Source organism: Rhincodon typus, chromosome 48, assembly GCF_021869965.1.
Source record: "Rhincodon typus isolate 14 chromosome 48, sRhiTyp1.1, whole genome shotgun sequence".
NCBI classification, from domain to species: domain Eukaryota; kingdom Metazoa; phylum Chordata; class Chondrichthyes; order Orectolobiformes; family Rhincodontidae; genus Rhincodon; species Rhincodon typus.
This window is the reverse complement of record NC_063379.1, coordinates 2,219,664-2,232,157: the sequence shown is the minus strand read 5'-3', so window position 1 is coordinate 2,232,157 and position 12,494 is coordinate 2,219,664. Positions and strand designations below refer to the sequence as shown.

The 12,494-nt window shown below is 45.5% G+C and overlaps 1 protein-coding gene across 1 annotated transcript in view; it reads right to left on the bottom strand.

The window, feature by feature from the left end:
• Positions 1-12,494, bottom strand: part of LOC125488002 (membrane-spanning 4-domains subfamily A member 12-like) — a 31,639-nt gene that overhangs the window by 17,303 nt on the left and 1,842 nt on the right. Inside the window, exon 3 of the mRNA XM_048620747.1 lies at positions 7,597-7,626. Coding sequence (XP_048476704.1) covers positions 7,597-7,626 — 30 coding nt within the window. The remainder of the gene's footprint in view (positions 1-7,596; positions 7,627-12,494) is intronic.

Below are 12,494 nucleotides of genomic sequence, written 5' to 3'. Positions count from 1 at the left end.
CTCCGGCAGTGCGGCGCTCCCTCAGCACTGACCCTCTGACAGTGCAGCGCTCCCCTCCAACAGTGGAACGCTCCCTCAGCACTGACCCTTCGACAGTGCGGCGCTCCCTCAGCACTGACCCTCCGACAGTGTGGCGCTCCGTCAGCACTGATCCTCCGACAGTGCGGCGCCCCCTCAGCACTGACCCTCTGACAGTGTGGCGCTCCATCAGTACTGACCCTCCGACAGTGCAGCGTTCCCTCAGAACCTGGTGATGTGCATCTGCAGCTGGTTGGGGTTCAAATCCCCGAATTTGAACCACAAACCCACGGCATTCTGACTTGCGGCTGAGATACTGGACCACCCTCTGAGATACTGCCAGCATGATTCCTGTTTCTATCATACCATCCATGACGTCTCAAATCCCTTAGCAGGCTGTGAAGTGCTGTTATTGTACAGTCACTCCTGTGATATCTTGAAACATCACAGTTTTCCGATAGCATGTCCCTCAAACCGCATGGTGATACACAAACATCTGTATTGTTTCTGTGAATCGCAGTCTAAGTGACAGCCAGTAGGTTTTCCTAAAGCTCTTTTCACCATACCCGCTGGGATTGCTTCAATGTTGTCCTGGATCTCGAAACAGTCTGGAAAGAAAGGACAAGAACATTTTTCCATTAACTGTGTTATCATTGTTGGACTCAGAAATGTATTCAATACCAGCAGATTCTGAAGATATAGTGGTTCAGGGCACAGTGAAGCTGCGATACTTTCTTTTGGTCACAGCCCATAGCCGCAGCATTACTCGTTTAAGGAATTTCCACTGTCGTTGCTCACACTGCAACCGTCAAAGAATATGCAGTACCAGAAGTCCATCATCCCAGTACTCTTTCTCTTTAAAGTCTCTGTAGGTTTGAATCTCCTTGACTGTCAGTTTTACCCAGAGCCAAATGTTAACATTTTCAGACCATTCATGATTGATGTGGTCAAACCAACCGAACATTGCTCCAGATTCATTTGTGAATGTTACCTGAGAATGCCAGCAGCAAGGTTCACACATTGCACGGCAGCAGCAAGGAAAACATCAAAGCCCTTGATGTGAGGTCAGATCACAGTCTATGAGGCACAGCAAAAGATCAGAAAGATTCAAAGGACAGGTCAGAACCTCTGAAAACTTTAAACACAATGCAGAAATAGCAGGAAGTCACTGAAGGCCAGGAAAGGTGTTTGGAAGGCTTCAAAGGCAAAGCAGTAGGACAAACATCGTTAATTGGAAAACTTTGAATCAAGAAGAGTTCAAGTACTTCCTGGGTCAATGTGGGTCAGTCACTGATTAAGATGGCAATGTTCACAACACATTGTGTTGTCACTTTGTGTTTTTGTTTGTTTTTCCATTTTTTTTATACATGGATCATTTCACATTGAAAACAGGATATATTATTATCTAGCTAACTCTGGCCTTAACCAAATGGAACCAGGAACAGTTAATGGTTGTATGTTCAGTGAGGGATAACTGTGGACGTGAGCACTTGACTGGGCGGATATGTATGGGAACAAGTAATCAGTGGTTTCGGGAGTTTTATGATGCACATGTGACATAAAATTCTGACTATAAAACTAGTTGCTGAAATCTGTCTAATCAAGCTACAATCTCTGGTATTTAAATCTCTGGTATCGCCATAATTTTTTGAAAATGCTGAGGTCCCAGCGCAAGGCCACAAATTGGAAATGTGGAAGCAGCAATTCCAGTATAAGAGAAGTAATGGAAGTCAATACCAGCGCGGCTGTATCAGTGATTGCAGAAACAGTCTTTAACAAGATTCGCTCTGGACTCCAGCCCTTAAGTTTGTGCAAGGCCTCAGTCAGACTGACAACCTACACTGGGAACCCTTTACAGTTTAAGGGTATTACTTCGGTTCCTGTCTCTTATGAGAAGCTGTTGGTGAAATAACCACTGATTATAGTAAAAGGCTCGGGCCCAAACTTGATGGGGTGAGATTCGTTGAAAAATATTCACCTTGGTTGGATCAAATTTTTCGATTAGAAAAGGGCTGCCTGATTGAAGTCCCAATTAAATACCTGGAAGGTTTTCAGGAAGGTCTAGGGACTATCAAAGGAGCCAAGGCCACCTTACATGCTGACCAAGAAGCAATTCCGCGATTCTGCATGGCCCACCCACTGCCATTTGCCTTACATGCAAGAGTAGAGGCAGAAATCAGGAGGATAGAAAGCAAAGGAATTATCAAACTACCACCGTTTAAAAAATGGGCAGGGCCAGTGAAGCCCAACAAGTCAGTTCACCTTTGTGGGGATTTCAAGCAAACAGTAAATTGTTTCTCGCAGCTGGATAAATACCCAATCCCTCGCATGGAGGACTTGTACGCAAAACTGGCAGGGAGGGGGTGGCTGTTTTTCATGAAACTGGACATGAGCCACACGGGAGTTACACTTGTTGGAAGTTAAAGTGAAGGTGATGGAAGGTGTGCCAGCTCCCACATCTATATTGGAGCTTGGGTCTTTCCTGGAGTTGGTGAATTATTACAGAAAGTTCATATGTAACCTGGTCACCCTTACACCTGCTACCGAAAACGGGTCAGCCTTGGAAATGGTCGCATAGCCAAGTAGCCTTTAGGGAAGTGACAAAGCAGCTATCATTGTCGAAGGTGTCGGCCCAGTACAATCCCAAATGAGAGCTGGTGCTGGCATGCGATGCTTCCCAGTATGGTATTGGGGTAGTGTTGGCTCAGCAGTGACCCAATGGAGACGAATGCTCAAAAGCATACGTCTCCTGGATTTTGGCTGATGCCGAACAAAAATACGCCCAGGTAGAGAAGGAAGGCTTGGCAATCATCTTTGGTGTGAGTAAGTTCCACCAATGCCTTTACTGATGTAAATTTGTAGTAGTAACAGACCACAAAGCCCTGGTAGGGCTATTTAAAGGAGACAAGGCCGTGCTACCCACAGCTTCAAGTTGAATTCAGTGGTGGGTCCTTATTCTCAGTGTGTACAATTAGAAGTTGGAACATTGTCCAAGAGGCCAAATGGCAAATGTGGATGCCCTGAGCTGCCTCCCACTGGGTGACACTCCACCACTGGTGCCTACCCTGGAAGAGTCCGTTCTGGTTTTAAACTTTCTGGGCACCTTTCCGGTCACCATTGACAATATCCTGTCCTAGCAAAACTAAAACAGCTGATGATGATGGACCCAGTGAGGTCAGATCATCGTACAGGACAGCATATTATTGTGGGGAGCAACAATGATTGTCCTGAGCAAAGGTTGCCACCAGATACTGGCCTGAACTCCACCAGTGTCATCCAGGGATTTCCAAAATGAAGATGTTGGTGAGAAGTTATTCCTGGTGGCCAGGACTGGATACTGACGTAACTGTGTTGGTGGAGCAATGCCCAGAGTACCAACAAGAGCAAAAATTACTGCCAGCAGCTCCCCCACATTTGCAGGAATGGCCCGGTAAACCCTGGGCTTGGTTACACATCAACTACACCGAATGTGGCTCAGCGAATGGGCATCCACAATGACCCAAGAACAAAGTGGCTGGATGTGCATACAGTCCATTCAGGGATGACAACTGACAAGTTGCAAGCATGGTTCGCAATACACAGACTCCCGGAAGTATTGGTCATGGCAACAGGACATCACTTACCAGCAGGGATTTCGAGCATTTCCTAGAGTCGAACGACATTTGGCATATTCAGACAGCTCCATACCACCCATTGTCCAATGGTCTGGCGGAGGAAGAGCAGTCCAGCTGTCGAAGGCAGGCTTAAAGAATCAGCCTACCCCTTCATTCGATACCAAACTGTCCCGGTTCCTGTTTGTTTACAGAACAACGGTCAACAACAGGGATAGCTCCAGCAGAGTTGCTGATGGGGAGAAGACTCTATACCAGGTTAAATCTGATCTTCCAGGACCTGGCGGGTTGGAGGGCAGGATGAAATGGCATCAGGAACACCAGTGCCAGGGCCACAAGACTCCTCTAAGCGAGAGAGGTGGTTTACTTCAGGGGATCGAGTTTGGTGTCAAAACCACGGAAATGGCCCTGCATGGGCACAAGGCGAGGCCAACATGAGGTCAGGTCCTGTGACATACAAAGTTTGGGTAAGCGAAGCAGCCTTGAACATGTGGGTCACATGAAAGCTGCCACCTCACAAATGGGGCAGAAGCAAAACATACCTGGCCACTCAGGACAGTCAGAAAGGCTATCAGAAACCGTGGGTTCTCCCCCTCTGTCTAGTGTCGAGGAATCCTCACAGTCCGAGATGGAAGCAGCTCATGTCATAGACCGGATACCGTTACCACCACCAGGAAGAGGAGGAATTTCTTCAAAGACGCTGCAGGCACAAGAAACAGGCTACGGTTCAGTACACGTTGTCCATATCCGAGTCAGAGTTGGAGGAACCTGACGTGGTGTGAAAACGTCCCAGGAGAAGCTACAAGAAAAAGAACAGGCCGACATCCCTAGACTTGGGGGTACAGAGATGTAGTCATTGGAACAAGGGCCAGGTGGATCTCATTTCGTATGAGATCCCTGATTTGGGGTTGTTAACCTGTGCCAATCGGGGAGCCCTGGCTGACAGATTTAAACAGGAGTGTCAGAGAATCACACCACTTTCAGGGCTGGCTCTGAGCTAGCTACATGTACTGTACATGTGGTGACTTGGTGAAGGGATACCAGCCTCCGAGCAGTTATTTCACCTAGCAACGGAAAAACTCCTGACAAAGGGAAATCAACAGGAAAAGAAAAAGATTCAGGAAATTAAGGATAAACAAGGAAAAGTTTTGAGGGAAGGTTAAGGACAGCCAGCAGAGATTCTGGACATTTGAGGTTGTTGACTTGCTCACCGAGCTGGCTTGTTTTTGTTCAGACATTTTGTCACCATGTTAGGTGACATCATCAGTGAAGCCTCCGATGAAGTTTCATCGAGCAAGTCAACAACTTCATCCACAACCCGAGCTACAGATCTTTGCCAAAACTTTGATTCTGGACATTTTTTTAAAAATTCATTCATGGGGTTTTGTGTTGCTTCTTGATTATACTTTGTCATTTTCTCATCATAGCTGGGTCAGCACTTATTGCCCATCCCTTATTGCGCAGAAGGCAGTTAAAAGTCAAGCATATTGCTATGGATCTGGAATCACACAGGCGAGACCTGGACTAGATGGATTAATTATCTTTAAGATGCAAGGGTTTGAAGCAGAATTTGAACTTGATTCAAGGGTAGCTGATTCAATATTAGATATTAGATTCGAATCAGTGAACAATCAACCTACAGCATAAAACTGTGAAGTCCAGGCAGCACAGATCCTCAGGTATGTGGCCAATTCATTACTATAATCAAGTCACAAATGACGAGAAATCAGCAAGCCTCTCTACACACTGAAGAACCAGAACACCACTTAAGTAGAACTTAGCTAGGTCTCTAAGACACAGCGGATACAGTGCTCCAAGAGAAGAATGGAAGGCAATTTCAACAAGAATTTCCAAAGTTATTCAGAGGCTTAGGTAAATTAAAGCAGGAATACTGCATAACTCTGAAATAAGGTGCTAAATCCATTCATCTGTACAAACCAAGAAAAAAATCCACATCCACTCTCAGAAAAGGGAAAATCTCAGTTAGACAGCATGGTAAAATGCGGGGTCATGTCACGCTAACAGAGCCAACACAATGATGCTCAGGGCTGCTAATAGCTCCCAAATCAGATGGAGAACTATGACTGTATGTGGATCTCACTCAGTTAAACAAAGGAGTGGAAAGAAATGTCCATCCAATTTTGTCAGTCGACAACCGTTTGGGCAGATTAGTAAGAAGCATGTTCTTTACCAAATTAGATGCAGACAGCATATTTTGACAGATACCCCTAGACTACAAGCCATTTGTTACATGGACAATACCTTAGTGCATAGCAGGTAAAAAAGAACATGATAACAGAACCAGAGAAGTCTTAAGAACATTACATAATGCTGGCCTTGCATTCAACAGGAAATGTCACTTCTCAAGGACAACAATTATGTTTGGGGATGTATAATACAACAAGATATCATTATGGATTCCAGAAAGCTGAGGGCCAGAAGTGAATTTCTAGTACCAAACTACAGAAATAATGCAACACTTCTTTCGTATGATACACCAATTGAGAAGATTCGTCCTTAATTTAGCCAGTTTCATTCATCCCATAAGAGAGCTTTAGAGGAAAGGCCAGTTAATAGTACTGAAGCCAGGAACAGACGACAGGTTTTCAGAGGATTAAACTACTCTCCTCAGATGTATTAACTCACGGTAACTCATTTATTTGTCATATTGATTGCAGACACTTTATCCACAAAACCAGAAGGTGTTCTCATTCAGGTACAGAATGATGGAATCAAGAAGCATGTATAGCTCACACTTGACACCATTAGTATAAACTGAACAGAGAGATACTACAATTGAAACAGGTGCTTTGGTCGTTAGGTGGGGACGTGGAAGATTTCCAAACTACCTCATGGTAGTACGGAGGTTCCAGGTCGAAACAGACAATAATTCATTACTTACAACAGAGTTACAACAGAAACAACACTGTGAATACAGAGACTCAGGTTCAGGTGAACAAGGCATTACCACATGATAGCCTAGGTCCCAGGAATGGCACAAATAACTGTCAGTACCTTATCCACAACAAGAGTGGTTCAGGTTGATAAAGAAGACAATCCTCCACAAGTGGAATCATTCTATGCCAGTTATCACAACCAGCCACTGAGGAAAAACTCAGAAATTTGTTCAGCTCAGAAAGCAGAAGCCACGCTCCCTCAGTATAGAAACACAGAAAATAGGAGTAGGCCATTCAGTCCCTTCAGCCTGCTATGCCATTCCATAAGATCGTGGCTGATCATCCAAATTGAGTCTGTTGATGCATTTCCCCCTGTTGTTTGATCCCTTTAGCCCCAAGTGTTACATCCAACTCCTTCTTGAAATCAGACAATGTTTTGGCCTCCAGTGTTTCCTGTGGTAGCGAATTTCACAAGTTCACCACTCTCTAGGTGAAGAAACTTCTCATCTCGGTCCTAAATGGTCTATACCATATCTTTAGACTGTGAGCCCTGGTTCTAGACACTCCAGTCATTAGGAACATCCTTCCTGCATCTAATGTCCTATTAGAATTTTACAGGTTTATATGAGATTCCTCCCTTATTCTTCTGAACTCCAGTGAATGTAATCCTAACCGATTCAGCCTTTCCTCACATGTCAGTCCCATCATTCCCAAGAATCAGTCAGTAAAATTTTGCTGTAGCAAAAACATACTTCCTCAGACAAGAAGATAAAAACTGTATGCAATATTCCAGGTGTGGGTCTCAATACAGTCCTGTATACTTACAGCAAGACATTCCTGCCCCTATACTTGAATCTTCTTGCTACGAAGGCCAACACACCATTTGCTTTCTTTGTAGCCTGCTGCGCCTACATGCTTACCTTCAGCAACTGGGTGGGGGGGGGTGGTGTACAACGGACTCTAGCACTTTCCCCACTACTGAGAGTATTGGCCCCTCAACGGTGCAGCTCTCCCTCCACTTCCCTTTCTATCGCACCATTCACTACACCTCAAAGTACTTTTCACCTCACCTTCAGTGAAGATTTGGTTGTCGTACCAGCCTGCAAAGAAATAAACAGAATGTTTGAGTGAGTTGTCACTGCGTTTCACAGGAATGAATACCCGCAGATGCTAAGAATGCAACAGTTTAGGACACATTGAGGATACAGCACTGCCCATAATCACAGGAAGGAATGACAGCATTACTGTTTTGTACAGCCTGACACTGTAATACTCACTGAATCATACCTCACAATGTCCCGGGAAACACCATCAGCACCCTCAGGCGACTGTCTGTGTGGAGTTTGCACGTTTCTTCCGGGTGCTCCGGTTTCCTCCAACAGTCCAAAGATGTGCAGGTTAGGTGGATTGGCCATGCTAAATTGCTCCTAGTGTCCTGGGATGTGCAGGCTACGTGGGTTAGCTATCAAAAATGCAGGATTACAGGGACAGAGTATGGGGGTGGGTCTGGGTGGGATGCTTTTCGGAGGGTCGGTGTGGACTCAATGGGCCAAATGGCCTGCTTTTACATTGTAGGGATTCTATTCTCTGCCTTGTCTCAGAGGAAGGGGAGACACAGCAGAGTGGTGTACAGTTGGAAAGGGTTTGCCCTGGGAGTCCTCAACATCAAAGCAGGACCCCAAGAAGTCTCATGGCTTCAGGTCAAGGAAATCTCCTGACTACCAAATACCAGTCTCCTCCCCCTACCCATGTAAGCTGCTAAATCAATATTCCATGTTGAATACCAGTTGAAGGAGCAAGGAGGGTGCCAAAGGCACAGGATATACTCAGGGTTGAGGCTTCAATATCTATCACCAGGGTGGCTCAGTAGCACCATGACTGATCAGGAATAACACAAAGAATTATTTACCTGCAGTTGTGAGGGAAACAGAGAAGTCAGATGCAGACAGAGTGTAACATGCACAGATTGTATCTTTTCATTTTCCCGTATTTTGGATTGTGACTGAAATGGGAAAAGGACTTTTAAAATCAAGCACTGTGGAAGGAACTGCTGCACTCTTTAAAAGCAATTTACTGAAACTCATCGTAAGTCACGTTAATACTGAGGGAGGCTGTGTGTAAGAAGGAGAGGGCTGGGAGGTGTGTACAAAGTGAGAATCAGCTGGCAACAAGTCACAAAAACAGAACTTGCTGGTGAACAGGTCTGGCAGCAACTGTGAAGGGAAAACAGAATCAACATTTTAAATCCAGTGGCCCCTTTACAGAACTAGGAAGGTATTTTAACTATTGACCTGGGATGGCGGGGGAGGTAGACAGGTGGAGAAGGAGCCCAGTGAGAAAGAGGAAGAAAACTGGGCCGGCAAAGAGATTGTTGACAGTGAGTCAGAGAAGACGACTGCATTGGTGAAAATGGGGTGGTTGTGCCAAAAGTAACCCATTTCATGACGGAATCTAGAACATGGGGTTTGGGTAACAGACATGGAAGGTGTTCATGCTCTTAAATTGTTAAACTCAATGTCAAATCCTGAAGGTAGCAAGATCTCCAAGCAGATGATAGGTGTTGTTCTTCCAGCATTGGGGAATCCTGAGTCGCAGGTCCCGGAGCGATAGGCAGGCTGACGGCAGCAGGATAATCCTGAGTCCCGGAGCGGCACGGAGAGGTGAAGCAAATCCTGGCACAGCGCGACTTACCTTGTTGCTGCTAAGTGCTGGGGAGGAGCAGACTGGAGGCTGGAGAGATGTGGGTCAGTTGCTGGACTTGGGCCTGGCACCACGTGCTGAGCTGCTGCTGTTTGGAACCCTTTACTGGACTGTAATGGAAATCCTTTCACTATGTTATAACTACCTTATTTCTACCTTATTCTTAAGTACTAAGCAATGCTATTGCTTTCCTTTAATCCTCTTTTGTGGGAAGAAGTGAAAAGAATCTGGAAGGTCAGAAAATCTTGGCAAGAAAAATAGTCATCTCTGTGAAGGATGTGGACAGTGAACAGTTTTTACAATTGCCCACAGCACTAATTTTTGTTTTGTCTGTGTGTATGTGTATTTTGGCAGATGTTATAAGAGGATTCGGGTTTGAACTAGTACAGTTGTATGTCCTTTTCCTTTAACTCCTCCCACTTTCTTCAAGCCAAAGAGGTGACCACAGGTACCTGCATGGGCCCCAGTTATGCCTATCTCTTTGTGGGATACACAGAATATTCCTTGTTTCAGTCCTACTCTGGCTCCCACCCACACCTCTTTCTCCATGGGATGCTTGGTGTTGCTTCCTTGTCTCGTCCTGAACTGCAAAGTTTCCAATTTCCACCCTGCTCTCACCTTCACCTGATCCATGTCTGACTCCTCCCTTCCCTTCCTCGACATCTCTGTTTCCATTGCTGGGTATAGGCTGCCCACTAATATCCACTACAAACCCATCAACTCCCACAGTTACCTGGGCTAAAATTCTCATGTCCTGCTTCCTGTAAAGACTCCATTCCATTCTTTCAGTGTCGTTCTTCCATTTTATTCCATTCTTCCTTCTCCTTTGCATCTGTTCCAATGCTGACACGGGGGCCTCTGAAATGTCCACCTTCATCCTCACCATGGTTAACAGGGTCCTCAGCTGTGTCTGACCCATCTCCCACTTTTCAGCCCTCATGCCTTCTCTTCCCTCCCACAACTGCAATAGGGTGCCACTGGTCCTCACTCACCAATGTAAATTGCAGATGCATTATGCCAAGTGTAAAATAACGGATTAAGTTGAAGGTTTAACAACTGCTATGGTTATATAAGTTTGTACAAGTACATTAAGAGCAAAAGAGCAACTATGGAGAGAATAGGGCCACTTAAAGATCAACAATGGCATCTGTGTGGAGAACCACAGCAGATGGGAGAAATTCTAAACAAATATTCTGCATCGATTTTTACTGTGGAGAAAGAAATGGAGGCTAGGGAACTCGGGGAAATAAACATTGATGTCTTGAAAACAGTCCACATTATAGAAGAGGAAGTGCTGGAGGTTTTAAAAAACATAAAGGTGGATAAATTTCTAGGACCTGATCTCAGGACATTGTGGGAAGTTAAGTAAGAAATTGCAGGGCCCCTAGCAGAGATATTTGTATCATCTACAGCCAAGGGTGAGGTGCCTGAGGACTGGAGGGTGGCTAATGCTGTGCCTTTATTTAAGAAAGGCTGTAGGGAAAAGCCAGGGAACTATAGGCCTGTGAGCCTGACATCAGTGGTGGGTAAGTTGTTGGAGAGGATCCTGAGAGATAGGATTTACATGCATTTGGAGAGGCAAGACTGATAGGGATAGTCAGCACGGTGTTGCGTGTGGGAAATCGTGTCTCACAAACTTGATTTTTTGAGGGCATAACCAAAAAGACTGATGACACAGAGTGGTAGACGTTGTCTACATGGACTTTTTAGTAAAGCCTTTGAAAAGGTTCCATATGTTAGACTAATTAGTAAAGTTAGATCACATGGGTTTCAGGGAGAGCTTGTCAAATGGATACAAAATTGCCTTTATGGTAGAAGACAGAGGGTGGTGGTCGAGGGTTGCTTTTCAGACTGGAGGCCTGTGACCAGCGGTGTGCCCCAAGTATCGGTGCTGGGTTCACTTTTGTTTGTCATTTATATAGACGAATTGAATGAGAATTGAGGAGGCATGGTCAGTAAGTTTGTGGATGACATCAAAATTGGTGGCATAAACAACAGCGAAGAAGGTTATCTAAGAATATATCGGGATCCTGATCAACTGGGCCAACAGGCTGAGAGGTGGCAGATAAGATTTTAATTTGGATAATTGCAAGGTACTACCTTTTGGTAAAACAAACAAGGGCAGGACTTATACAACTAATGGTAGGGCCTTGGCTGGTGTTGTAGAACAGACAGCCTTAGGGGTTCAGGCGCAATGTTCTTTGAAAGTTGCATCACAGGTAGACAGGGTGGTTAAGAAGGCGTTTACCACACTCGCCTTCATTGCTCAGAACATTGATAATAGGAGTTGGGACATCATATTGAGGTTGTACAGGATATTGGTGGGGCCACTGTTGGAAGTGCTGCGCAGTGTTCTGGTCGTCCTGCTACAGGAAGGATATTATTAAATCGGACAGGCTTCAGGAAAGATTAACAAGGATTTTACCGGGACTAGAGGGTTTAAGTTAATAAGGACAAGCTGGATAGGCTAATGCTTTTATTCAGGAGCACAGGAGGTTGTAGGTGACATTATAGAAGTTTATAAAATCATGAGGGGCATAGGAGAATAGCAAAGGTCTTTTCCCTAGGGTAGGGAAGTTCAAAACTAGAGGACATATTTTTAAGGTAAGAGGAGGAACATCAAAAAAGGGACCGGAGGTGCAACTTTTTCATAATAGGGTGGCTCGTATGTGGAATTAACTGCCAGAGGAACTGGTAGACGCAGATACAGTTACAACATTTAAAATACATCTGGATTGGTACATAAACAGAAAAGGTTCAGAGCAATATGGGCCAAATGCAGGTGAGTGTGACGAGCTTAGTTTGGGAAACTTGGTCATGATGGACAAGTTGGACCAAAAATCTGTTTCCATGCTGTTTGACTCTATGACTGTGAGAAGAGGAATAAATGGATCTAAGTACAGTACTGGTCAACCGGAACCATAGCACTCCCACAGTACCAATCCTCCGACAGTGCGGCACTCCCTCAGTGCTGACCCACCGACAGGGCAGCGCTCCCTCAACACTGACCCTCCGACAGTGCGGCGCTCTCTCAGCACTGACCCTTAGACAGTGTGGCGCTCCCTCAGTGCTGACCCTCCGACAGTGCGGCACTCCCTCAATGCTGACCCTCTGACAGTGCAGCGCTCCCTCAGCATTGACCCTCCGACAGTGTGGCACTACCTCAGCACTGACCCTCCGACAGTGCGGCACTCCCTGAGCTCTGACCCTCCGACAGTGCAGCACTCCCTCAGCTCTGACTCTCCGACAGTGCAGCACTCCCTCAGTA